General features: G+C 40.7%; 1 protein-coding gene across 2 annotated transcripts; it reads left to right on the top strand.

Moving 5' to 3' along the window:
• The first annotated feature begins 149 nt into the window (after positions 1 to 149).
• On the top strand, positions 150 to 27,098 carry farsb (phenylalanyl-tRNA synthetase subunit beta). Of its 2 annotated transcripts, XM_040130601.1 has the most exons (19): positions 150 to 267; positions 8,749 to 8,877; positions 9,331 to 9,386; positions 9,620 to 9,774; positions 10,108 to 10,180; positions 10,318 to 10,433; positions 12,018 to 12,168; positions 12,263 to 12,371; positions 12,745 to 12,815; positions 12,900 to 12,961; positions 13,427 to 13,478; positions 13,588 to 13,649; positions 14,676 to 14,883; positions 14,985 to 15,065; positions 15,159 to 15,251; positions 16,089 to 16,206; positions 16,712 to 16,864; positions 25,484 to 25,631; positions 26,095 to 26,872. In XM_040130601.1, exons 2-19 carry the CDS (start codon positions 8,820 to 8,822, stop codon positions 26,870 to 26,872), a joined length of 2,544 nt encoding a protein of 847 aa, XP_039986535.1. In that variant the 5' UTR covers positions 150 to 267; positions 8,749 to 8,819. The 2 variants fall into 2 exon arrangements, with proteins under 2 accessions (XP_039986535.1, XP_039986536.1); XM_040130602.1 differs by lacking the exon at positions 150 to 267 and having other exon boundaries at positions 8,698 to 8,877; positions 26,095 to 27,098.
• The last annotated feature ends 357 nt before the right edge of the window (positions 27,099 to 27,455 follow it).

A 27,455-nucleotide genomic window follows, 5' to 3' on the forward strand; every position in this document is an offset into this window, starting at 1 on the left:
TTTTAGGTGTGATTTCACTGAGCGTGAAGGCACAAAACACAATCGGTTGGATTATGCGGATAAGACTGCAGCTTTTCTCTGCTTTTGTCTGTACATGTTGACATAAACTACTGTCAGACATGCCAGTCACCAACCTATTCCTCTGTCTACTGTAAGCCTTCTTAAAGCCTCGGACTTGGATCTGGATCATTGCTATGGCAACTACAAATCTTTCCACTGCATCTGATTTAGAAGACATCTTTGTTACAGGTGGTCTGAGAAAAGCAAGTAAGGGAAAAGGTTAACAAATTTTCCTCCTTACTCGACAGGCTGAGATATTGAGAAATATTTACTTCAGATATGCTTTTATAACACCGTAATAATGAGACTTGTGTGCCTCACTCGTGCTTCCGAGAGTTGCAGCTTCCAGGGAGGAGGAGTGTGTGTTTTGTGTGTTTTCTAAGCACATCATCCCTGATGGACCTGCATCATTTGATATCCATTGCCAAAGGCCAGGTCACTTCAGCTTTGTAAATAGTGGTCACCAGCTTGAGGTTGTAAAAAAGTTAGGGAGGACTGTTGTGTGGCGACAACAATTTTAATTTCTGGCCTTTGACTAAAATGCATGCTGTTATAAAATGAGTCCCATCTGTCCTCATTTTCATAATCGTATAAATGTGACTACCACGAGAAATGTACAAAAGTGAGCTGACGTTTATAAAAGTTCACTTGCATGTAAAAATATGCTCACTTCATCGAGTGAATGGTGAGTGCAGAAACACCGAAACACTTAGGAATCTGAAAAAAAGACACATAACACATTGTGGAGTTTATATTATATCATTATAGGTACTGCGGTCTCAGCAGTGAGCCACAGATGTTCACACCGCAACATCCCAGTGCGCTACCTGATGTCAAACAACCCGCAATGGCAAGATAACTTCCGGGTTGGGCTTTCAAAATAAAACAATTTAAAATGCGACTTGATTACTGCAAACATAATTTCATCAGTACTGACAACAAACCACTGCTGACGGCGCTGGCCATGGGATGTAATGATCAAATCTCGGCCAAAAGCATTTCGAATAAGGGCATATCTACAGATAGCAGCCCAGTAAGTAACAGTAGACTAAAACTGTCACCTTAAACATAATTTCAGTTACACAGTGCATAAATTCATACCCAGCGTTTTCAGCTGAGAGTCAAAATAATGTGAATTCCATTAGTTACTCTTTCAAATTTTTACGCACATTTTGGCAGGCTAGTCTTTTCTACACTTTGGTTGAGTTCATACCAAGTTTGCTAGCAGGTAACTGTACCGTGCTACATTCGTAACAACATGAAACGAGCTCCCCAACATGGGAGCCAAAAAAGCCTCGCCTTTTCATTCTTATTTGAATTAATTCTAGAATAGTCTCGGTCTGTCTTGGGCAGCTTGACGCGACTACAGCATCCCGCACATCTGGGTATAAACGAGCATCACAACACGGCACCTGACCGACGCGAAAACTTACCGGCGGCCGTTGGCGCTCCCGGCTGTCAGGCTATCCAGGCAACAGCAGCGGAGAGCCGACTCGCAGCTTCGCTCTGCTCGGGCTCTGTGCGAAGCAGCCTTCTACACGAGCTCATCCGACAGCTCTTAATTTGCCCGTCGAGATATCGCGCTCTCCCATCTAAGCCCGGAAGTGAGTCGAGGCTGGGTGGAGGTGTGTGTGTCTGCCTGTGTCCGCGTGTGTGTGTGTGTGTGTGTGTGTTGGGGTCTTTCCTTGCGTTATGATTGGACTCGTGGAGGTGGCGCGTGCTAGGGGCCGGGCCAGACGGAAGGAGGGCTCGAGGTGACTGCGCGGGTTACTGACGGTCAGCGGGAGCTAGAGGCCACGCACACAAGCACGCGCTCACATCGTCAGTTGTATCAGGGTAATAAGGAGGATATATTCATAGGAAATACTGACCTTTAAACTCTCTAATGTGATGCTCCTGGTCCACAGGTCACTGCTCTTGTAAAAGTTCAAACAAATTCTAAATTATTACTTCAATTACGAGTTTATTTTCAGGGGGCTGGCTGGTGATGTAACATTTCTGTCATCTCTGGAAGGTCTATATTATATCTTTATATCTGTCATGCTTTATGAAAATTAGGTGAATAAATGTTTCTCTTTTTTTAACTTTGGCTGTTGTATTTTGATAGACCCAAGAAAATATGGAGCTATGAAAGTGTGTACCACACACACACACGCATACCAGTGTGTGGCAGTGTGATGACTCACTCTTCAGTGTCATTGCTGCCCAGTGTCTCTCTCATAAAAGTCAGAATAATACTGTGATCCCTTCCACCGGCCCATCCTTTGACTACTAGTAGGAGAATATGTTTGATTTATCATTTCTTGATTGTAATGCACTATATCTGTGATCAGGTTTAACCACTAAGCAGTCCAATGATTCTAGCACATTCTTTCAAATTTAGAATTTGAACGCCATCTGTTTTTTAGCAGAAATCCTACAGAAATGATAGGACAGCGTTTCTCATTATGCTATTTTACCTAAGCATGACTGAAAATATTTAGCATATTGTTGACAACACAAACATTAGATGTCAGATTGTTCTATTAATGGAAAAAATCTTGATTGTTCTGTTATCTTTACTGCAATTTCTTGTACAATATTCAGAAGTCATCTATTACAAACTCTGCTAAAATCTGTTCTCATAGAGATCTTTGGTGCCATTCGTAAAGGCTTGTTAACATGAATAACTCCCTGGATCCTGTCTGCATTATTATTTGTAGCACATTCAGTCTTTCTTACCCTCTTCTTTACTCTCATAGAATTTTTTGTCCACGTTTGCATGTCCATGTGCCATGTGTCCATGTCCATTTTCCTTATCTAAAGTCCTTGAAAATGTGGTTATTATGCTATAATAATAGGATAATAGCAATATATTTGATGTTTTCCAATCTGGCCTTCACCATTTGAATGCATGTTGATGCTGATGAGAGCACTATAGTCCACTGTTATGTAGCATTAGTCCTGTATATGATATCACTGATGTTTTTTTCTGATGTTCTTCTAGACACCTATTTCTCAAACAAAAAAATGTAATGTTTAAAACTAATATGTTTTATCAAAGGCTGTAAAGTGAAGGGTCCCCTGATCAATGGTGTTTTCCTTACAGTATACTTAACTGTATTTCATGTCAATCATGACAACTGAATTGAACTGAACAGTTTAAGTGATATGATGTCCTATAAATACTAATTATAGTTATGACACATTTTAAGACATTGTGCAGTATATTATTTGTATCTCTTTCTTCTATTTTTTCTTAAAAATCCAGATTTTCAAGATTTGTTGCATTACAGGAGCGCATGTTGTACTTTATTGTTTTTAAATGTATTGTTCTAATTAATTACAGTATTTGGTAGCTTACTGAAAAAATCAGTAGTAATTATTTAAAAAATCAATGGTAATTATTTAAATTATTTAAAAATGTATAATAATGTATTCAGACCTTATTTGGGATGGAATTAGTTACATTAGTTACAAATGGATGATATTGTATTCACAAATGATTTATGGATACAATGTTTATAACATAACTGCTTGAGAGAAAAAAGAATTGTGGGTAAAAAGGAAAACCATGCCCGTGTGTTAGCTGCAGAGCTAATTCTGAATCTGAATGTTTCTTTTCTTCTTTTCTTTATTTGTTGTTTCTGTTCTTTGGGTCTGAAAGCCTATCGGGCCATGGGAGGGTAAATCAGGGCTGGGAAAGGATGGAGGACCGATCTAAGTTGATGGGAAAGCAAGATTGAGCTGATACTTCCTTAGAAAAGGAGGGAAACAGGATCTTGAAAGTTGCCAAGTCTGTGGAGGAATATCATGCATTTTCAAACTGAAAGACAAGGTTGCAGGAGGGTTTAAAACTGTGAACCCGTCGAAAGTGGGTTCTTTGAAGTGTGTTGGTGAGGCGGTAGATGCACGGATACACCCTAACGTTGTGCTTCTAGTGATTTGTCAAAGTGTGGACCAACTAAGAAAAGCAAGGAAAATAAGGAAAATATGAGGGGAAAAAAAGAGGAGGCAGTAATAGCAGAAAGGAAAAATGTGGTAAAAGGTGTAATCTGGTTTTTGTTCTGACATAACAGAGAGAGAAATTAAGGAAAACATTAAGGGAGGGGAGGTAAATGAAGTGAAGCAGTATAAAGCCTGGGAAGGTGGAAACCCTAACTCCCCAGTTTTGCTAATTTGTGATATAAATGTACTCCCAGCAAGGGTGTTCTTTGGATGTCTGTCAAGTTTCCAAGACCAAGTCTAAGTCCCAGAGGGGTGTGCAAAGTGCAAGGAAGACCATGACATCCTGAACGGTGAAGTGTCAACTCCAAAATGTTGTAATTGTGGGGGAGGTCATATGGCTTTGTTCAGAGAGTGTTGTCACTTTATCAAAGTAAAACAAGTTCAGGGGTTCATGGATCAGCATAAAATATAATTTGCTGAAGCCCTAAAAAGTTTCTAGTGAGTCTAGTGAGTTTTGGAAGAATGTCTATGAGTGGGTCCTTGGTGTCTCAACTGCCTCCATCTGTCATAGCTAATCAGTTGAGCTCATAGGACTTTTTGGAACTATTCCTTACAACAACCAGCACTCCCTTAATTTCCCGATTTTCAAGTGGGCACCCTCCTTCACTGGTGTTTCATTGATGAGCACACAACACTCCTGCTGACCCAAACCTTACCTCGGGCAGTTAACCAATTACCTTTGCACCATTTAACGACACCTCCAGAGGATTCAATGGTGACATCTGTCATCCCATGTGTGCTCCCCTCCGCTTTTACCCCTTCCTATAGGTTGATGGTCACCTAACAGCCCAGATCCTTTCACTTCAGCCAAAGCCAGTTGCTACTACACTCAGCAGCCTCAAGCAATGACTTGGTTGCTTGCCATAGAGCCCACCCTCAATCTCCCATCTCTTTCAGGAGCCCAGTGGTTGAACTGGCCACCAAACCTCTGCAACCCACCTCCACTGGTAGCCCTTGTGCTTTCCAGCCCCACTGCCCTGCTTTAGCTGCTACATGTGAATATTTCAACCTTTTCCGTTCATATGCTTCACCCACTGCAACCTCCCCCCCAAGGCACAGTTAGCTCCGCATTGCATGGGGACCTTTTTAAGGTAGACTACAAGAACAGGACTGGTCTGAAATTTGTTGTCATAATCTCTGACAGAAAGATGAGCTTCTGGTCTAGATCCACCTGCATCTTCTAGTCACAGGCTGTGTCCAGCAGGCTTGATTCCCCACCTTGTAGTTGGAAGCTTTGGGAGTTTTCCTTTTGATACAAAGGCGTTAGAGAAGCCAGTTGTTTGGGGAGACAGATCATAGGCAACAGTTCCCCTTTGCTCCAAGATACTTGCCAGTTGCCAGTTGTGTCTCCAAGTATAGTGGCCTTGGGAAAGACTGGTTTTGGAGCCACTAAGGAATTGCCTTAGAGTTGCTGGTTCTATGCAGAACAGACATGATGGATCTTCTCCAAACCAGTGGTTCAGCTTTTTGAGTGTGGGAAGCACATTGTAGGTGGCTCTGATGTTGAAGCTAATTGTGCCTCCTTTCATCTCCCATAGACCCTTACAGGTGAGTTTTTGGTGCTCCAGGTTTTCCCATATTGTCCATTGGGCCTGTTTGGCCTGTGAGACTGCCCTTACACTTTGCATTGCCTCTTCTTGCTGGCAGACCTCACTAACTGACAGCTTTTTTTACTGGACTTATAGTGCTTTGTGCCAAGTGGGACGATATGTCACAAGACCAAAACCAAGTGGTTGTAATCAACAAAGAATCCCCTCTTCCATTTATAGTTGATGTGATGTGGGTGTGTTACATTAATGAAATCATGGACTCAGCATAAAATTTGTTAGTGTGAGCTATCTTTTGAATGCTTAATAGATGAAGTGTGGAGTTCCCAGGGCAAAATAAATTTAGTCAACTTCTTTAATCCATGTAAGCCTCAAATTCTGTCTAAGCTTGAGGATGTAGTAGGTGAGGTTAGCTTCCCTGTTACCTGGGTAGATGGTTTTAATGCTCCTAACCCAGGAAGGAAAGAGATGTAAATGCTGCTGGGATTGAGGAACTCTTAGTCAGTTGCACTCTAGTAATTATGAATGACACAGACCAGTTCAATTTGAAGTTAATTCATTTAAAATGTCTTTTTTGACGTGCTTTTCTCCAGCTTTGGCATGACTCGGGAGTTGGGAAATGGATTGTCCTGGGAAAATCCTTAATGGGTAGTGATCACTTTCCTGTTCTGAGCCAGTTTGAAAGGTCCCTAATTATGGACTCTGAGGACAGGGTAAAAAGATTTGATTTTGCCCTGAGCTGAATGGGAAACATTTGAGGAAGGTACAGTAGTAGGTTTAGGGTAAGTCTCTAGCAATGCATCAGTTGATGAGTACAGTGATTCTTTAACTTCAATGATTTTCAGGGTAGCCTCAGAGACATCCCCTGCAGAAAGGCCTCCAAGGATTGTGTTATTGGTCCATGGAGGAATAAGGACCTCTGATAAGGCAGTGAGGAAGAGAAAGCAAGCATTTAGAAATTAATGTAATAACCCTACTCAGGCAAATGCCATTGGTTACAAATCGACTGGTACATTTCCTTTAAACTAATTCATTTTTTGTGAATTATCAAAATATTTTCAGAATTGGACAAGACCAGGATATTAGGAGTGCTATTGACAATAAGGAGGCTGTAATTGAAGTATGACTCTGTGGAAGGAGGGTGTGATTATTGAACTTCATGATTAATGGCAGAATTTTTTATTGGATGAAGGATTTCCTCATTGTAGGCCTATTGAGGTGGGATTTGGGGTTTTGGAGTTTTTTCTGAAACTGTTGACAGTAAAAATGGTACGCTCCGAGACTCAAGTCCTCAAGTCCAGTCCTCTTTAATGTAATGATAAATGACATCTTGCAAAAAGTTTACCAAGGTTTTGGAAAGTATCTATTTGTGGATGATGGCACCATCTGGAGGAGAGGGAAACATATTGGCCATTTGCTCTGTCAAACTCAAAAGGCCTTGGACCAGGTTGTTCAGTAGGCTGGTAAGTGTGGATTTAGGATTTTCCACATCTAAATGTAAACTCACGATCTTTGTCTTCAAGAGGAAAATTCCTGTTTTAAATCTTTCTATGTTTGAATGTCCTTTGAAAGAGTCAAGGTCTTCAAATTTCTGGGTGTGTGGATGGATGAAAAGCTAACACAGAAGACTCATATAGATAAATAATTTGTAAGTGTGAGAAAGTAAGTAACATTCTCCGTAGTTTAGCTTGAAGTGAAATGGGGACAGATAGAGACACCTTGCTGATGATTCATTAAGCCATAGTAAGATCTACTTTAGACTATGGATGTGTTGTGTTTGGGTCAGCTGCTAAGTCTGTTCTTAGCAAACTGGATCGGCTCCAAGAAAAGGGCCCTAAGAATTTACGGTGGAGATTTTCGAATGATTCTGGCCTTACTTCTTGAAATGGGAGAACCACCTATAAAAAGAATCAAGAGAAACAAACGGGGGGCCCACCACTGGTTTAAATTAAGTGGTCTTAAATACAGCTCTGAAGCAAGATGTCTTTTGGAGAATTACTTGGAATATATAGGTAAAGAGAAGAAGTCAAATTTCCTTCACCTCATAAAATGTGATTGGATCTGTATGGTCTCCTGTTCATGTTTGGTTTCTCCCTGAACCTGAGGTATAATTATCTCTGCTTGCTCAGATGCGTAATAGAAATCTTCCATGTCATGTTTACAAATATGTAAATAAATTTCAATGTATATGCAGATTTTTACTGATGGATCTAAGAACCCAGCTTCTGGGAAAATTGGGTTGGGATGTGTATTGGTAATCCTTAGATCCAGCAGAGCATCCGCATTTTCCTGATCATTTGTTTTTTCAGCTAAGCTACCAGCAATTTTATGGGCCATGCGGTGGATAGAGCTGGTCAAACCCCCTAAATGTGTCATCTTTTCAGATTCTGCGGCTGACTTGTTGGCTTTGAGACAAGGGACATTAACAGCCTGCCCTGACCTGCTCCATGAGATTTTGTTCTGATTGTTTACGATCGAGAATATGGGCTGCCATGTAGGCTTTTTTTAAAAGAAATGTTTTTAATTAAATTTTTGACAGACTGTCAAAGGAATCTCTGTTAAGGGAAAATTTTGATGTGAATGTTCTGTTGAGAAAACGTGAATGATTTGGTATTTGCAAGGAAAAATGTGGGTTCAGTGGCAAAAAGAGTGGAAAGAAGAGCGAAGGGATGGGCATTATTTTTCTCTGGGGTCATAAAAAGAAAGAGGCTGATGATAAACTTTGGGAGAAGGGATGGTTTTGTTCTACTTAGGCTGAGACTGGGGCATTGTGGTCTAGCCAGCTATTTGAAAATCATAGGCAAACATCCAGACGGTCTATGTCAGTGTGGAAATTTGGAAACAGCCCAACATGTTGTATTCTCATGTAACCAACACAGCCGTTATGCAGGGAGTTGTTATTTCTAGCTCTTTCGTCTTTTTCATTCAAGTCTATTTTTTCATCTGAAAAGAATTTCCAAATTATAAGTAGAGCAGTCTTAACAATTTTTCATTTAACTGACCTGTATTTAAAAATATCGGAGAAAGAGCAAATCCTTGTCTGTGTAGGGCAGCACCGTGTATAGCCTGCCGTAAATTCATTAGAAGAAGAAGAAGAAGGATGACATTGTATCCTGATGTATGGATGTTTCTAACTCAACTGCTTTTCAATCAGGCACCGCTAAGACAGCTTCAACCGGCTAGTGGGGTCCTTTTGCGCTGGACTGAGGAGGAATAGCTGCCAACATGCCGACTGTCGGAGTAAAAAGGGATCTACTCTTCAAAGCTTTGGGCAGAACGTACAGTAAGTCATATTTATTACGTTTTCAAGGAACGGACAAACTGTCTGTCTGTTTATCAAATGCCCCTTTGGCTCTTAAAGACAGAGAGAGTCAGAGGACTGTCTGAACTCATCGCCTGATAGTTAGCACCGCAGCAGCTGCTCACGAACGGCTAATTTTAACAAATGATCTGGCTTTACTGTGTCTATAATCAATGTGGGGGGGGGTCGTCCCAAACGAACACTAATTATAGTAGTAACTTATTTCTGCTGGGTCCTGTGCTGAGAAGAAAGTAGTGACATATCTGAATTGGATGTCAACGTGATTGCATCATTTCCCCCTGCTCTCGTCATTTAAATCGGAACCGAGCGCTGATCCGGGAGCAGCAGCGGGGAGAAAGTAACCCGTGTGTACTTGACGGTATTTACAGCTGTTTTTTTTCAAAAATGGCTCTTTGCTTTTTTTTTTCTTTTTAGCTGATGAAGAGTTTGACGAGCTGTGCTTTGAGTTCGGGCTGGAGCTGGATGAAATTGTGAGTAAATTACTTCAAATGAGATCCCCTCACAGTGTTTCCTAGTTAGTAATAAGTGATTTACAGTAGACCCTTTTCACTGTGTAGATTTCAATCTGTCATAGCATGAGAAGTATGCAGTTACACCTGCTACGACCTGTGTTTGTTTGTGAGAAAGGTCTTCTACCCTGTTCTGCAATATTGGTGTCTCAACTATGACATGTAGAAATCACTCTGCTCTGCCTCCATTACAGACCTCAGAGAAGGAGATAATCAGCCGAGAGCAGGGTGACTGCAAGGCATCAGGCGCATCCGACATCATCCTGTACAAGATCGATGTACCGGCTAACCGCTATGACCTGCTCTGTCTGGAGGGGCTGGTTCGTGGACTGCAGGTCTTCAAGAATAAGTGAGTAGTGTTCTGCTTGATGGAATGGGGTCATACTACCTACAAAACTCCTGCTGTGTTTGCCAACATTCAAGAGTGTCAGGGTGATTGTGAAGTGCATGCCAAGGCTAGTTGGTAACGTTAAGTACTAACACAATTCAGGAGCATAACAACATAAATCAATGCCCTTTATCCAAATGAAGGAAGATGGGCATGTTTAGGAAAACATTCTTGTGGATGACAGCGTGTTTTGGCTGTGTCAGACTTCCTTGAATAGGATGCGCTTTTCCATTGTGGGTGTAGTGCCTGCAGACTTGCTTCACTGTTGCTACAGATATCGTATTTGTATTACAGGCTGGAGGCACCTCGCTACAGACGTGTCAAACCAGTTGGCGGGGAGCCTCAGAGGCTGATCATCACTAAGGAGGTGGGTGGAACCATTCAGAATTTTTAATGGCAAAAAAATAGTTTGTGGCCTGAAGTTAACATTAGTTTGGTTTACAAATCAAACAAATATGTGTTTTACTGTGGTATTCAATTTAATTATTTTTTTTTCTGTTGCAGACGGCAGCAGTGCGACCCCATGCTGTGGCAGCAGTGTTGAGGAACATCACTTTCACACAGGAGCGCTATGATAGCTTCATCGAGCTGCAGGAGAAACTCCACCAAAACATCTGCAGGTCAGACCAGATGAAACACTAAGTAGAGCAGCATACCTGTAATACCTTCTGTCACTCTCTGCTAAGCGATGTCATCTAAAAGTAACCACAGGAAATGTGGTTACTATCACTTATGCAATGTGTTCGTTTAAAGGGACAATGTGTAAGAATTGGCCAACTGTCAAACTTCATACTCCAAACAAATAGGGGGCAGCATATTACCAGAAAATTGGAGTGTCCGCTCCTACCGTAAGAAACAAGGAAACCCACTCTTTGCACTCTGATCATGTAACTGGTAGGTGGTTTTCTTCAGTTATTGTTAGACTCACGACAACAATGTCTAACCCAGTCTGCCCAGTCAGAGAGACAGGGAAGATATAGGTGACAGGAGTAGAGGATGAGCCACGAGAGGTGGAGGAACATGAGGGAGAGGGAGAGCAGCTGGAGCAGCAGCATCAATAGCTGAGCTTGAGGAAAGAGTTGAGGAATGTCGGCAAGAGAGGACGACATAGGTTTATTACCTACTCACAGTTACTGCTTCTTCATCCTCATGTTGGACTGAGGCAGACTGGAAGCTACAGTGACTCACTATCGCCTCTTGAGATACAATGTGGTATCAGGAGACAGGACAGCCCGAGGCTAGCTGGTTAGCATGCTAAATCTTTGAGTGCCTTGTACAACCTGAACTGGTTTTCATGGCTTCGTTGAAAACATTCACAGAACTATTTTTTGGAAGCACCATGTAGATGCTACCATATGCTCTATATTTTCTCAGACACACGCATAAATATTTTGACAACCCCTCATCTCAGAGGGGTTTAACTGGCACTTTACTGACAAGGTATTTCCGCAGAGGTGACACTAACGACATGTCCTATAAAGTCCAGACTCCATATTGCATGGAAATCTCAGCAAGCTGGCTTTTTCTGTGATGTTGCAGCCACTATGTCAAGCACTTGTGTTACCGAGTAGGTGCAGCTAGTCAAGTGGGTATCGAGATTTTTTTTTTTCCATCATCAATTGATCTGTAGACTGTTTTGCTCAATCAGTCAATCAATCAATCAAGATAAAATGTCAAAAAAAAAAAAAGAGAAAAATGACAGTCACATTTTCCCAGAGTCCTTGTTTGCATCGTCAGATGTCCTGTTTTGTATAAGCAACTGTCGAAAACCCATGAATCTTCAGTTTTCAATGATGTAAGCCAGAAAAAAAACAGCAAATCTTCACACTGGAATAGCTGCAACACCAGAATTTTGGACATTTTTGCTGGAAAAAATGGCTCAAAAGATTTATTGATTATAAAATAGTTGCCATGGATGGTTGTAGTGTAAAATTTGAACTAATTATGTGAGTAATTAACAGTTCTTAGAACCCAACTGTGATCTGTGTGAGAACAGGTAATGCTTTTCCCTGAATCATGTAGTGTAATATGTTGATATTTTAAGGGAAAACACGTGTGTGTGTGTGTGTGTGTGTGTGTGTGTGTGTGTGTGTGTGTGTGTGTGTGTGTGTATATATATATAAATATAAATATAAATATACTTTTTGAAGTATTTGTTGTTGTGAAATGTCACTGTGTTCAACCAATAACTGTGTTTTGTGAAGGAAGAGGAGCCTGGTGGCGATCGGGACTCATGACCTGGACACCATTTCTGGTCCTTTCACATACACAGCTAAACCCCCTGGAGACATCTGCTTCAAACCTCTCAACCAGACCAAAGAGTACACTGCCACCCAGCTCATGAGCCTCTACAAGGTACACAGCTAATAACACAGCTGGACGTTGATCAGATGGTGATCTATGCTTTCTGTGTGGTGCTAACCCAGTGTTGTTCTCTGGGTGCGTACAGACAGACAGCCACTTGAGGCATTACCTTCACATTATTGAAAACGAGCCTGTGTACCCCATCATCTACGACAGCAATGGCATTGTCCTGTCCATGCCTCCCATCATCAATGGTGAGTACTGTCTCTGTCCTCATTACTGGGTTTATTTTCTGCTCCCGTTACACACTGTATTATGCACTCAACATTTGATCAACTGTGCACTTGGCATTACAACATTTTATGTCTGGGTAAAGTGTTGTTTTCTATGATCCTGAGCAACAAATATCTGACATACCGGCTGAAAAAAAAATAGGTAATTTCTGTTTTTTTTTTTTTTACCCAAAAGGTTAAAACAAAAAAATGCCACCAGCAGAGTAACCATGAATATATAGAGAGCTAAAGCTTGAGAAAATAAAATGGAAGAAAAATAAACTTTTAGGATAATTTCAAGATAATGAAATACTTTCTGTCTTGTAAGTGGTGAACATTCTTTTCTATTTTCCAGGGGACCATTCAAAAATCACCCTAAATACAAAGAACATCTTCATTGAGTGCACGGCCACAGATGTGACCAAGGTACAATTGAGGGGAGTACAGGTAGATCTGTTTTATCACTGTTGTCAAGAGCAGCTGACTTTAACTTGACATTATTCTCTCCAGGCAAAAATCGTCTTGGACATGATGGTGACCATGTTCAGCGAGTATTGTTCACAGCCTTTCACGTAAGTGAGATATCTGTCTCAAATACTTGCTTCTCTGTCCGGAGACTGACAATCACTGGGACTCCATGCTAGCATTTTAAGGTGGAATATGATCAGATTCTGTGATTATTGTAAAAAACTTTCAACCTTGCTCAGGGCAGAAAAGGATTAGGTCTGCGTGGTTTGAAAATTTGAACCTTTTACACTTCAGGCCACACTTTACACAGTAATGTAAATAAATATAATAAATAACAATAATTAATTGTAAAAGTAATAATTACTTGTCACATACTAATCTAAAACTTACCGTTTCTCTCATGGAGGATTTGTGTCATATGTCCTGTATTCAAGATACTGATTCATTCTTTTACTCTTCAAATGAAGGGATGGAAATATACCCAATTCAATCATAAAAGTTCAATAAATGATTGAGGGGGTTAGAGTATTACATTGAGGGTTATATTTTCATGTCTCCTGCTATTTCAGGGTAGAAGAGGCTGAGGTGGTGTACCCAGATGGCAAGACCTGCATATACCCAGTACTGTCTTCACTTCAATCATATTGAACTCCTTTTTTTTTTAAATTTGACATGAAATTCTTCTACTGTCTCATAATGCTCCGCCGTTGTTTTCTGGTCATCACTTTAGGAGCTGGCTTACAGGAAGGAGAAGCTGACCAGCGAGTTCATCAACCGCAAAGTTGGCATCAAGTAAGTAATTTTGTTGTACTCAGGAAAATACTCAAGCACCATATAAAAATAAAACGATTTTGGAAAGTGCCTGCTGGTGAATGTTTGTCATGTTTGTGTTTTGCTTTTGTGACAATTTTTCATCACATCATCACAGCTAAGCAAAATCACTGACTGACTTACTGGTGTTATTATGTACTCCTGCACAATCTAACACGATCTAGCACAATGGCCCTGCAAAAAAAATCCTGTCTTTGTAAAGCTTATGATGCTCACTTTTTATCCGAGGATGACAGAGCATTATAAACACCTCTCAATACATTGCAGTCTAATACAGTACCACTACAAAGCCTCAAAAATGACCACAGTGTAGAATCAACACCTCTCTCAAAGATTACAGTATTTGTTGTTCGACTGTAGCATTGGATTGCATTTTGCACTGGCCCTCATGTAGGAACATTTTTAGGAACATTTAAGAACAAATCTGTTCACATGAGTGTTTCTTTTTATGAGGCCCACTATTCAGATGTACGTAATTAACTTAACGATTAATTGTTTTTTCTGTGTTTGTCCGCTTGTTACACACTTTTCAACTTGACTTTATTGTCTGTGTTGTAGTTAAGTTTACCCTTTTGCATTTTGTTTTTGGGTTTATTTAGTATGACAATTTCCGAGTGCATCTGGGCTGATACACAGAAGTTACACAGAACTTCTTTGTGACTTTGAGTTTACGTTTTGACCTGTTCTCTGACCAGTCTGTAGCTTTGGGGTAGCAAGCTGGCGTTGTCTGTGCTCTTTTCTGTAATTTAATTCTTTTGGTATTCATACCATTAGAGAGATCCAAAAAAAACAGAAAACTGTCGGCCCTTGCTACAGTTTTGAAGTTATTCCCTGTAATTAGATAGCATTCTCACTTATCATACACTAAATCAAATTCTACATGGAAAAACACTGCTGCTCATTAGCTGCTTAGTATCAATGTGTCCTCAGAAATGTGATGAAACGTACTTTTTAAAGAACAGTGTTTGTTTCCTGTTCTCCTGACAGTGAGTCCACTGAGAAAATTGCCCAGCTGCTGACCAGGATGTGCCTGCGCTCCCAGGCCACAGGTGTTGGTGGTGAGATCGAGGTTGAGATCCCGCCCACACGCTCGGACGTCATCCATGCCTGTGATATCATGGAGGACGCCGCCATCGCCTACGGTTTCAACAACATCACCCGCACCACGCCACGCACCTACACTATAGCCAACCAGGTACCAGGGTTTCCTTCTGCATGATTGTTGTGTGTGTCTGTAACCAAATGCCATTGTATTTCATCAAATATGTTATGTGCATTTGCTTTATATGGTCACAGTTCCCAATTAATAAACTGACAGAGCTGTTGAGACAAGACCTGGCAGGTGCTGGATTCACAGAGGCCCTCAACTTTGCCCTGGTAAGAAAGAGACACAAAGACTCAGAAATACAAACACTGTGTTTGTTCCTTTAAAAATGCCCCAGTGAATGTGTCTCTGCTCTCTTCCTGTAGTGTTCTCAAGAAGATATCGCAAACAAGCTTAGGAAGAACATCTCAGAAACCGAGGCTGTCCACATCTCCAACCCCAAGACAGTTGAGTTCCAGGTACAGAAGAACAGACAATCCTTAAAAAGTTAGAGGAAGTAAAGCACTGCTTATCCCCGGAGAATTGTTTGAAACAAGAAAATAGCTAATTTATTTATTTATTTTTAAGAGTCATCTTCTAGCTTTAAAAGAAAGTTTAACTGAAAATGAAAATGTTATTTTCTACCCATCCGCATGTTGATTTAAAAACAGAAAGATTTCTGTAAGTCCGTCAGTCTCATTTCAACCTAAGGGGAGTTCCTGTTGACATTAGCCTCAGCTAATCCGTCATTTTCTTTTGGGGAGAACAATAAGTGTCACAAAGGCTCATGCTGATCGAAAAGGTTTTTATTTAGTTTTTTCTTCAGACAAGATAAAAGGTCAAAATCTAAAGGCCTGTGCTGTCCCTTTGGCTCTAAAATGTATTCGCAGTTGTGCAGGAGCGTTTTACTTTTGCGTATTTAATGCTCATGTTGCACATACTTGGGTAGTGGTGTATTCAATTTTGCATGCTTAGTGGACACCATAAGGTAGTTCTGTGACATCTGAAAAATGATCATGCTAAAGATAATATCCAAACAAATATGAAAATGTTGACACTGAATCAAGAAAATTAAAACTTCTAATACTTAGGTTAGTTTTTCTCCGTAATAATTACACACATTAAAACTTGGAATGATGTTTAAAAATAACGAAAGTGAGATATGAAAGTTAAACATTCATGTGGGAACGTTTTGAAAAGTCAAAAACCAGCCAGAGACCAAATCATCAATGTTACTTTTCCAGAAGAGGGAGCTCTCCTCCTCTCTAACAGACTTTATTCACTTTTCCAACTTAACTACTGTATTTCTCCACCAGGTGGTGCGCACCACCTTGCTGCCAGGTCTTCTAAAAACCATAGCTGCCAACAGGAAGATGCCCCTTCCCCTCAAACTGTTTGAGATATCTGATGTGGTGCTGAAGGATGAGAAAAAAGGTGGGCATGTGCATTTGTCAAGTGATGGAGGGAATCACGTTGTTTTGCTTAACACATACACACTGTGCCTAACACATCCGCAAAACTGTGTTTGGCGCTTTTTGAAACCTGAAGCTGGTCGGTATGCAGTAACAGTTGCAATGCAAAATAATTAAGTATCCATTTTTCTAATTGTCATTTTGAAATAATTCTCTGAGATGTCTTTTAGATACTGGGATGCTAAAACTCTCTGTTGGAATTATTGCTTACAGTAATTAAATTTATACACGTAAGGATTATGAACAAGTGTCTTACTGTAATACATTTATGCACATTTTCTTATAGAAAGCCAATGTAGTCGTCATTAATTTTTCCATAAATATAAGACAAACAAACAAATTACATCAGAAGTAGAGTGATATTTACTGGCAGATGTATTTTTAATAAAAACCCAATATCGACTTGACATAAAAGTAAGTCATTGGTAAAACCCTGTTCTCAATGTCCCTCACACTCCCTCCCCCAGATGTCGGGGCGAGGAACAGCCGCCGTTTCTGTGCTGTTTACTACAACAAGAGCCCGGGCTTCGAGGTGATCCACGGCCTGCTAGACCGAACCATGCAACTGCTGGAGGTGAAGTCTGCCCGTGGTGAGGGCTACCATATCCAGGCTGCAGAGGGTAAGAATCCTGGGCAGGGAGGGGGATGGGAAGCAACAAATCAGGACTATAGAAATGTATTTAAGAGCTAGCTTTGGTGGTAAATATCTTAAAACTGAATTTAATCTCAGTGACAGATTTTAACCCTTGTGATCTAGAACATGTTTTATGACAAGCTGGTCAACAAATAAATCTGGGTCACGTGAGGTTAAAAGGCAGGTTTTGCTGAGATTATGTAAATCCAGTCTATGACGAGCAGCAACTGCATTGTTGAGTTTTTATTCGGGACGTCATGTACCCTGTTTTATTGAAGCGGCACGGTTTCCATGGCAGTGATGTGCAAAATTTCGATTTCACCTAAAATTAACTTGCAACAGGGGTGGGTAGTTTAGATTGGATCTACAGAGGGGACGGACAAAGAATTTGATGTACAAGAGAAAAATTCTTAATATTGATGTGGGTGGTCAAGAGAAATGGGTTCCATGTCTGTGTTTTTATAACTAGACTACATAACTAAAACTATTGGCCTTTGATATAATAGTTCTAATGATGCTACCACCATCTACACCATCGTTTTGTAACAGCTTAAATTAATGGATGGATTGATCTCATTACAGACTCAGTACAGTTGCTAATAAGTATAATGCGTCAAGTCTGCTCAACATCCATAATGCGTTCAAACAGAGCATCCGTCTGCTCCGTTTGAACTAAAACATGTCTAGATATTCCATTCATAAATGCATGTTGTCATTGGTTATCTTGTCAACGAATCGCAGGTATTCCGAAACGTTTGCACACTATAAACAACCTGAATTTGCACAGGTATAACTCCCAGTACATCTTTAAACAAAATAAATAAAACTAAAGTTACCGTCACACAGTTGTTTACCTCTGCCAACCAGTCAAGTTGCAGTTTACATCCATGTTTGTACAGACTCATATAATATATGTAGTGAAGACTTTGAAGGAATAATATAAGGTATTAAGTGTATTTTATCGTAATTAACGTATGAATTCTTGAGTTATTTCCAAAAATGTGTTTTGTGAGGTCACAGTAACCTCAACTTTTGACCTTTGACAAATAAATGTAATCAGTTCATCTTTGAGTCCAAGTGGACGTTTGTGCCCAATTTGGAGAAATTCCCTCAAGGTGTTCCTGAGATATTGCGTTCAGGAGAATTACGTACGTACGGATGGACGGACGGACAGACAGCCCGAAAACATAATACCCCAGGCCAAATCTGGTGAGAGGCATAATAAGAAGTGTAGTGTGTGCACTCAACCGTCCCCTCCATCTATTCTCATCTGTTGCATCTGAGCCCATCTCTTTCTCTCTGCTTCAAAATCCAGACAAGTAAGGGAAACTGATTGGCAGCTTCTATCTAGTAAAGTCATAGTGTTTTTATGGTCTGATTTGAGAATGTTGCTTCATAAGAATTATGAGGCACAATGCCACCGCTTATTACTGATAGAAAAGCTTAGGAAACCACTGATTCTGTAAGAGGTTATACTAGAAATGAAGTGGGAATGAGTGTCGGCTTGTCGGTTTAGGAAAGTATACAGAAATGGTCAGACACAGCCCCCCCAACTCCAACGTCAGTAAGGTGTGGGGAGAGGTTTGTGAAACTATTCGACCATCTGATGAGCAGTCCTGATATAGTATACTGCACTTTAATGCAGTCAGTGTGGCTTTCTATGGTTTCAACTGGCCTTAACAGTTGTGAAACATCACTGAATGTTAGTAGGTTTTTCGTCCAGACAGTAGACGACAGAGAAATAGATGATTTCTAAGGAGATATCGAGGAAGTAACCAAAGGGGCAACTTTACTGGGTTATAGCAGAACAAATTAACAGAATTGATCGATCAACTTGATAGTTTTCTACCCAATTAAATTCGGAAGCACTCTAGAATACTGACATCAACAAACTGAGGAATATTATTTTACTTTGCAAACTCTCTAAAAGGAATTTAACATGTGGGAAACTTACTATTTACTCCCACTGAACATCAATTCACACTGTTTCGTTTAATTTGTCTTGTTCTACCACCAGACTCAGCAACTGAATCGCCTTCCCCTAATAAATCTGGCTAACTCTGTTCTCTCTCCTGCACACGATGAGGGGAAACCAAATAGCTCTGACCTAAAATGTTTTGCCCAATAAAAATCAAAGGTGTCATACCAGCGCCCGTGGTTCATAGATTGTGGGCCAAGAACACAACTTCACTGTACCTCAAATGCTGGAATTCATCTGCACAAGAGTGCAAATTTCCAAATTTTCAAAGGTTTTCTCTCCTGCGTCATCATGAATGAGATGATTAGGTCAGTCATGTTGCATCAGCACACCCAGTCTGTTAAGACGTTTCATGAACTTATCTCTGAAAGACTGTTTTGCTCACTAATGGAGAGGATTACGAAGTTATTGGTGACATGTGACTGGGACAGTAATTCTTGCGTGAAGTTGTGTTCAAATGGCAGTTAGGTCTGATCTCCCTGATGATCTGCTCCTGTGAGATTAGTAATCAGGAGGGTTTGATTTTAGGGTCTGAAATGCTGCATATCTGTATGCATTTTTTTTAGCTCCCATTTTCCCAAAGAGACTCTCATGTATCATCTGAGTTTTGGATTCCTCGCTCACTCCTTCCTCTTTCCATACTTTCTCTTTCAACTCCATCCTATCTACCTCTCCACCCACATCTTTTTCCCTTCTCCCCGCTGACCTGCATACTCCAAGGTCACACTGCAGGATGTCTACTCTGGCTCTGCTGGCCCATTCAGATGCGAAATCAATGGGCTCAAGTATCAGTGAATGAGAGTTGAGAGTGGAGAGAGGAGAGGGTGACGGCAGACAGAGAAGCGGAAGAAGGGATGAGATGTGACTAGAGAGTGTAGAAAAATAGAGGGGGGGGGTTGACAGGAGAGCGACAGAGCGACGGCTTGAGGCGTTAGCCAGAAAGGGCCTGAGAGCATGTAAAGTCTGCAGTGTGGGAGAGTGCATGGGAGTCACGTCACCCACTGCAGTGCTGAGCAGCTAGATGGATTGGCACATGCTACACCCACCCATGGGTGCTTAGACTGTCCATCTGACAGGGACACACGCTTACAAGGGAGGCGAAATGGACATGCTCTCAGAGTGCGCTCTAATGCACATCACACTGGACTCACACACTCCCATTCAGACTATTTTCTCTCCTGTTTTTTTCCACTCTCTATGGACCATTAGCCTAATCTCCCCCACATATGTCAGCGTATCCTTAACCCCATTACAAGGTCATGACCCACTCTAAGAGCTCACCTGACACAGACACACACCCTCGGGATGTGTCCATCACCAAGGCGAAACAGCACCACTACTAACTCACCACCACTCCCAGCACAGAGAGGGTGAGTGGCTGAGGGAATACATGTCAGCTGAGTTTCCTCCACTCAGTGGGAGGAAAAGATGAAATAACGAGTTGGTGGATCAGAAGTGGAGGAAAAACCCACCTAAGAGGCAGATGCCTGTGTTTCACTTAACAGCTGTGTCCAATGCGAGGTCTTGGCCCAGATAGCCTTGTCAGGAGAAAGAGACCATGTTCGTGTGACTTTTTTTTTTTTTTTGTGTCCTGTAACTGACCTACAGTGTTTGGGCTCTATGTATAATTGAAGATTAGTACCAGTGTTTATGGGCTGAAGCTTCGAATTGCTGATATACTTTCGTTTATTTTAACCTGACCTGATTTTGCCACTTGGATGCAATTGAAACAACTTGTGAACGAATGTTGACATATCACGTTTTAAGTTGATATAGCGATATGCTTATTTAACATTTAGCAGTTACAGAGAAACATTATTATTCATTTGGAGCCATGTTTCTGGCCACCTGTCCTGCCCTGTTCACCAGCTAGTCGCTGTGTCGGTCTGCAGTTTGGTGCTGAGTGGACGGTGGGTAGTTTTGTTTTGTTTTTTTTGTTTTTTTTGCTACAAACAGCTGCTCGCTGTGTCTGAAAATGATGCTATGAGAGCAGTGAGATTGAACCAGAACACTAATGTTTGCAGGCTGGACGGATAAACAAAGAGCTGAAACGGGCTATAAAGCTCTGTAAAGCCGATGGGAGCTGCAGATTTAGGGGATAATTCTCAGTAGCTTCATCACTACGAGCAACCCCTTTCACATTGCCACAGTATTTTCAATTCTTAATTTGATACATTGCTGTTAAAAAAATTTTGATTAAAGCCACTTTAAAAGATAATAATGCCATAATAATGACTGGGTCAGGGAACAAGGTGATGTTACTAAAAAAGTCAGACAGGTTTTAAATGAACTCCCAGATTATTCAAATTTAATTTGAAGCAAAAATGGAGAACAGTAATATTATTATCAAAACTATCCATTGTAAACATACATCATCGTGTATAGACTGACTTCCTTGTTCAACCGTTGCCTACTGAACTTGGCATAGTTATGTGGACACAGTTTTCCTGTGCAATGGGCCAACATTTTGGGAGTGCTTTGTTTCAGTTTACCTTCAAATAAATTGGTTTTGATAGGCTGGCTACTCTGTGTTGTTGTTGTTCAAGGATAAATCAGGTGATATTATACTTACTGCTTATTGTCAAGAAAACCCATGAAATGAGGCCAAAACCAACAATGTAAAGATCCTACTAAGAAGTATTTTCTGTATAATCAAAGCTTGATATAGCTTATTCTTCTGTGCCACAGAAGTCCATTCTTGTTCAGAAACTCTTAATAACACATCAGTGAGCCTTACTGTTGCACTACTGACATGGTCCTTCATTAAGATGAACGTGGGCACTGTAGTTTTTGAGTCAGAGGCACATAACACCATTCTGCTGCCGTAAATACTTTTATTCCGCAACTGAAAATAGTCCTAGTGAGAGCAGTATTCACTCCAGTTTGAGTAATATTTGCAAAATACTAGAGTCACCTGGTCTTGAAATGGAACTATATATTCCTGACGTGTTGTTTTTATTAAAAAAAAAAAAAAAGAGATAAAAAAAAGTGTGTTGTCGGTAGATGTGAATGGGCTTGAGGTGAGAGACTACCTAGTACATTAATTGTTTTAAAAAATATTGAAATTTAGTTTTATTGCCTTTATTCATACAGAAACAAAATAAAAAGCGCTTAGAGAATAAATCATATTCTCCATCACAAATATGTCCTGCACTATATCTAACCACTAACCATGTCTGGGTGAGTCTCTATCAGCCGGTTTCTTGTAATGGCCTTCATACCAGCTGTGAGTAGAATTTTAACCAGGTAATTATCCCCCTCCAGCACCTCTGTAGTTATTTTTCCCAGGTATAAAATGGAACACTTCTTAGAAATTTTATAACATGACACCTCATTCAACACTGAGTTCACTCTAATCCAAAATGGCTATATCTTTGGGAAACTTCAGAAGATATGTGTGTGATTTGCGTCTGAAATTGCCACGATGCCTCCAGCAGGTTTGTTGCCTTAGCACTTGTTTGCTTTTTATATTAGATGTAATAAAGAAACAAATGAGGTTATTCTAATTAAATTCTCTCCATTTATTTGAATTTTTGGATGTCTGTAGTGTTGCACACATGCCAGTCTTCTTCTGAAATCGCGATATTCAATTCTTTTTCCCACGTAAGTTTCACATAAATTGTAGTTTTAGCCTGACATTCCATTAAATTATGATAAAGTTTAAAAATAATCCTCAATGTTTTTTGATGATATGCATAGACCATAAATCCTACCACTAGATTCTTTTCTTCTGGCACCTCCCTTCTCACTTTTTTGTTGCAATATTCTCTCAGTTCAAGATATCTAAATAAGTCTTGATTCCTAAGAGCAAATCTGTCCTTCAAATCGGGGAAACTTCTTAGGTCTCCTTTTTCAGAACCAGTACAATATGCAGTCATTGCTTTTTTTCATCCACTCCTTAAATATTGATCAAACATCTCTGGTTTGTATTCACTATCCAAAGCTATCCATTAACACTTTTTGTCCTTTTTATAGTTCAAGTTGTCTGGTAGGAGTGAACCAGGTTTTTAATGAAAATATTATTATCAGCTCTATCATACTCATGATGTGTTCAGGGACGCTTTTTCTCCCAAGATTGTTTGGATGTGGTAGTCAGCTTGTCTCAAGCTCTTTTCATCTAGCTGTACGGCCATCATCACACCAATTAATTATTGGTCAGAGTTGGGCCACATAACAATAGTTTTTCAAATTTGGAAGTGCCATTCCACCGTTATCCTTTGTCAACTGGAGTGTAGTGTATCAGTTTGGCTTTCTTCCCTCCCTAAATAAATCTAGATACTAATATATCCCATTCTGTAAATTATTTTGGTGGTACCTCTACTGGCATGGCTTGAAATACGCAAGACTTCGTTTTTATGATAAGAAGTAGAATCCACACACTGTTCTTTGCTTCCACATAGGGTGTGGATTCTACTATTGCAATGATGTCTCCTGGTTGGTCCAGCACCCGTTGAAGAGATTTTTTTGTTTTTGTTTTTTTGGATATGCATACTTCTGTCTCCGACTTAGTCTTTATCAGTGTTTGTCTGAAGTCTGTGCCAATGTCATCTCGTGTCACTGCTTGGGCTGTTAAATCATTTTTCAAGCAAAAATGCCAAACATTCTCTAGAATCAGCTTCTCAAATGTGATGATTTGCTGCTTTTCTTTGTCTTGTGTGATAGAAAATACAATATCTTTGGGTTTTGGAGTGTTGGTTGGACAGAACAAGAAATTTTTATGACATCACCTTGGGCTTTAGGAAGTTTTGATGGTCAGTCTTAGTTATTTTCTGACAAATCTATAGGCCAAACAGTTAATCAAGAAAATAATTGGCACATTAATCAACATTTAAAAACCATTGAGACCATCTCAAGGATCTAAAACTCCGCATTGAAACCCATACTAATCATCCGTTAAAGCAGCTTCGTGTTTGTCAGTGGTCCTTTTACACATGGTGAGGCATTAGTTTAACTTTGTGTTCTGGATCCAGTAAGAACCTGTGTGCATTCCCTGTCCAGTTGTCTGAAATGACAACAAAACCTATCGCACAATAATGTCAATATTAGCCCGTAATTTTGGTTATCTGATGCAACCCTCTAACTCATTTTTCAGCTGAAAGCTCTGCTGAAAGTTGAAAGGAAGTGGGCGTAAAGTGGCCTGGCTCAAGTGTAGGATTTTCATTGACTGACTGGTTATTTAAGATGTACCAGAGCTATTTATATAGTTGCCATGGCATCCCGCTCATGGTACAAGCAGATGACGTGTGAACCGACGCAAGCACATTCCACCGATGTAATACACCTAACAGACACAGAAAAGGCAACTGAAATAAATGGTAGAATTTCCCTGCTGCTTTACTTGCCTCTCCTCTCACACACATCTTTGAAAATACAGTCCATGTATTTTGTAAGCCTTCATCCATAGTGATGAGTGAACATCTAAGCAGTAGAGACTGGAACCCATTAGCAATGCAGCGTGGGAAGAAGCAGTGCACTATGGGAGAAAGCCATGCCTCTGCGTGTGGGGCTGTTGTCATAGCAACCCCTGTATCTTGTTAAATCTCTAACAAGTCCGTCTTTCTGTCTGTTTGCATGTCAGTGTGGTTGAACAAAGTGAGCAAACGCCTCTCACGCCGACAAGAATGTTTTCATCTCACTATTGATGGAGGAAGGAGATACTGGTCAGAGAGAGAGAGCGAGAGAGAGAGATAGAGAGTCCAATTATGGTCAAATGGCCTTCGGAGGTGGTTGCCTTAGAGTAATGACCTGTGACATTTTCACATAAACAGTGTACTGTACATTTTAGTGTTCTGTCAATGATTGATATTAAACAATAGTTATCATTATTATTTCCACTTATGGAGGAGCTTACTGCGGGAAAAAAAATGATCTGGTTCACAGGAAGCAATGCCTTTTAGGTTTTGGGTTTGTTTGGAATAATTGATGTAGAGCAAATCACTTACAACCAATGTGAGTGAACAAACCATTATCAAGAGAAAAGCTAGTGAAACACAGAAGGAAGCACAATAGCACCCACACTGTGTGACTGACTCATGATCTGTGATGGCATGTGCAAGAAACTCTTAAACTGGGTGCTTGACACCAAGGATGTCATCGATACGTGAAAGAAAATTGAATGCTTCAGCAGTAAAGAGTATAATATATTGCAAAGAGTATGGTATAGACCTGCTCTATACGGAAAGTGCCCTGAGATAACTTCTGTTCTGATTTGGCACTATATAAATAAAATTGACTGGACTCAAAGTGTAAATATATCTCAGGTGTACATGTACCATCTAGTATGTGAAGTGGAAGAAACATGATTCAAGAAATTCCGAGATCAAACGGATGGCATGTTAGATAGTAACACAATGGTCAAAAATAGTTTGCCAGGATACAACAGATTACAAACAAGCTAGTAGAGGTGAAAATTGTTGTATTGAAAGGACACTAATATTAAACAAGGATGTGGAAGTGCCATGGGTTCTACCAAGAGAAATGAATGCCAGGTGTAGGTGCAACCCACTGAAAAATTTGGACTTAAGTCTAATATTAGAAGGTGGAAGTGAGGCCAAAATCCATTTGGAGCTTTCTTCCTTCTTAAATTAATGATTTTTTTTTTTTTTTCTTTTAACTGTTTTCTTGTAGATTCCACCTTTTTCCCCGGTCGCTGTGCAGAAATCTTTGTCCATGGAAAGAGGGTAGGGTGTCTCGGAGTCCTCCACCCAGACGTTATCAACCGCTTCGAGCTGACCATGCCCTGCTCTGCCCTGGAGATGGACATCGAGCCATTCCTGTGATTTCACCTTCCTAAAGCTAAACCCCTACTCAGAAAATACATGCCAGTTTACATTCTCAGATCAAGACAGAAAGCAATGAGATTTATGGGGACAATATCAGGCTTGAAATTTGGTAACGGATAACGGGTGTTTGGTTTGTGTGCTTGTAGTGTGATGCAGATTTGTTTAGCTGATGCATGGGAACACTAAAGGACCAGTGTGTGCAGCATCGTAATGTAGAGCTGTTGTTTTTGTTTTTTTTATACAGTATATCAGTAACTAGGCTGTTTCTAACAAAGTCGGAAGAATTAAAAATTAACAAGACTCCTTTGTGTTTGTGACGTGAATTGTGTGCATCTGTGTGTGGGCTTGTACATGCTTGCCTGGTCTTAATTTAGGTTACTTGTGCCTTGGGGTTAGTACATGGTAATTAAACTCAGTGACTCATTACCTGTTGCTTTGTTGCCTTGGTTCTTCCAGTGGCCACACTGCTGAAACCCTCCTCACACACGACGTCCCCATGCAGGAAGTCATCAGGCACAAGTTCCCCATGCAAAACGAATCCTGGCAGGCCCCGGCCTCCTGCCCAAAGTCTACAAAAACTGTGTTTGGTGACATGAGCACACCAGCCGGTCTTAAAGCTCTCAATGATTTCCTGGCAGACAAAAGCTACATGGAGGGCTTTGCAGCATCTCAAGCTGACATGGCAGTGTTTGATGCCATCCCTTCTGCTCCCTCACTGACCTTCTGCCACCTGCTGCGCTGGTACAAGCACATGAAGTCCTTCCAGAGGGAAAGAGCTAACCTCCCATCGACCAAGAGTCAGTTTGTCCTCCCAGCTGTTCCCCCTGCCTCAATGCACAACAGCAGCGACGACGACATCGACCTATTTGGCTCAGATGACGAAGCAGAGAGCGCAGAGGCAGCTAGAATCAAGGAGCAGCGCCTCAGCGAATACGCCGCCAAGAAGTCTAAAAAGCCAGCTCTCATCGCCAAGTCCTCCATCCTGCTTGACGTCAAGCCCTGGGACGACGAGACGGACATGGCCAAGCTGGAGGAGTGTGTCCGCAGTGTCAGCATGGACGGGCTGCTCTGGGGGCAGTCTAAACTGGTCCCAGTGGGCTACGGCATCAAGAAGCTCCAGATAGGATGCGTAGTGGAGGATGAAAAAGTGGGCACGGATCTGCTGGAGGAAGCCATCACCGCCTTTGAGGAATATGTTCAGTCTGTGGATGTGGCTGCTTTCAACAAGATCTGAATCATACAGACAGAATAAATTCACTGAGTGGTACCATTTGATGTTTTCTGGTCTTAGCTTGAGTTAAACGTGATGTAGTATGAAACACAATTCAATAGCTATTCCAGTGTCCATGTAAGAATACAATAACCAAACCTCAGGTCCTTCATTTAAAGACTATTGATCCTTTGATACAAGTACAAATGATTCTTGCCTTCAAACATCAAATAAAGCCATTCCAACTTGATTTTTGCTTTGAATCTTTCATATTCATATATATATATATATATTTTTTTTTTTTTAAATCAGATAACATGTTCAGATTTCCTGATATCCACTTTATCTGTTGATGCTTTACTATCAATTCAGAGGGAGATTGTTGCAGCCAGTAGACTCCCATATGAAATTGAGCTCTGCAGATAACAAACTGTCTCGTAAATTAAGTCTGACGGGTGCTCCAGCATTCCTTCAAACTATGTATACTGTAGCAAAGGTGGGTTAACTCTTTCTTTCCTGCTCAGTCAGTCCTGAACATTAACCAGGCCATTATGGTGTAACAGATTGCCTGTTCTAACCTGCCAAGTCATATGCCTTAGAGAACAAA

Source organism: Xiphias gladius, chromosome 7 (genome assembly GCF_016859285.1).
Source record: "Xiphias gladius isolate SHS-SW01 ecotype Sanya breed wild chromosome 7, ASM1685928v1, whole genome shotgun sequence".
NCBI lineage: Eukaryota > Metazoa > Chordata > Actinopteri > Istiophoriformes > Xiphiidae > Xiphias > Xiphias gladius.

What these genes read in the sequence shown, in the direction of transcription:
- farsb (XM_040130601.1), top strand. Translation starts at nt 8,820, where the DNA reads ATGCCGACTGTCGGAGTAAAAAGGGATCTACTCTTCAAAGCTTTGGGC. An exon ending in AGGCCCTCAACTTTGCCCTG is followed by an intron (nt 15,066 to 15,158) that starts GTAAGAAAGAGA and finishes CTCTTCCTGTAG; the next exon opens with TGTTCTCAAGAAGATATCGC. An exon ending in GCTGAAGGATGAGAAAAAAG is followed by an intron (nt 16,207 to 16,711) that starts GTGGGCATGTGC and finishes TCCCTCCCCCAG; the next exon opens with ATGTCGGGGCGAGGAACAGC.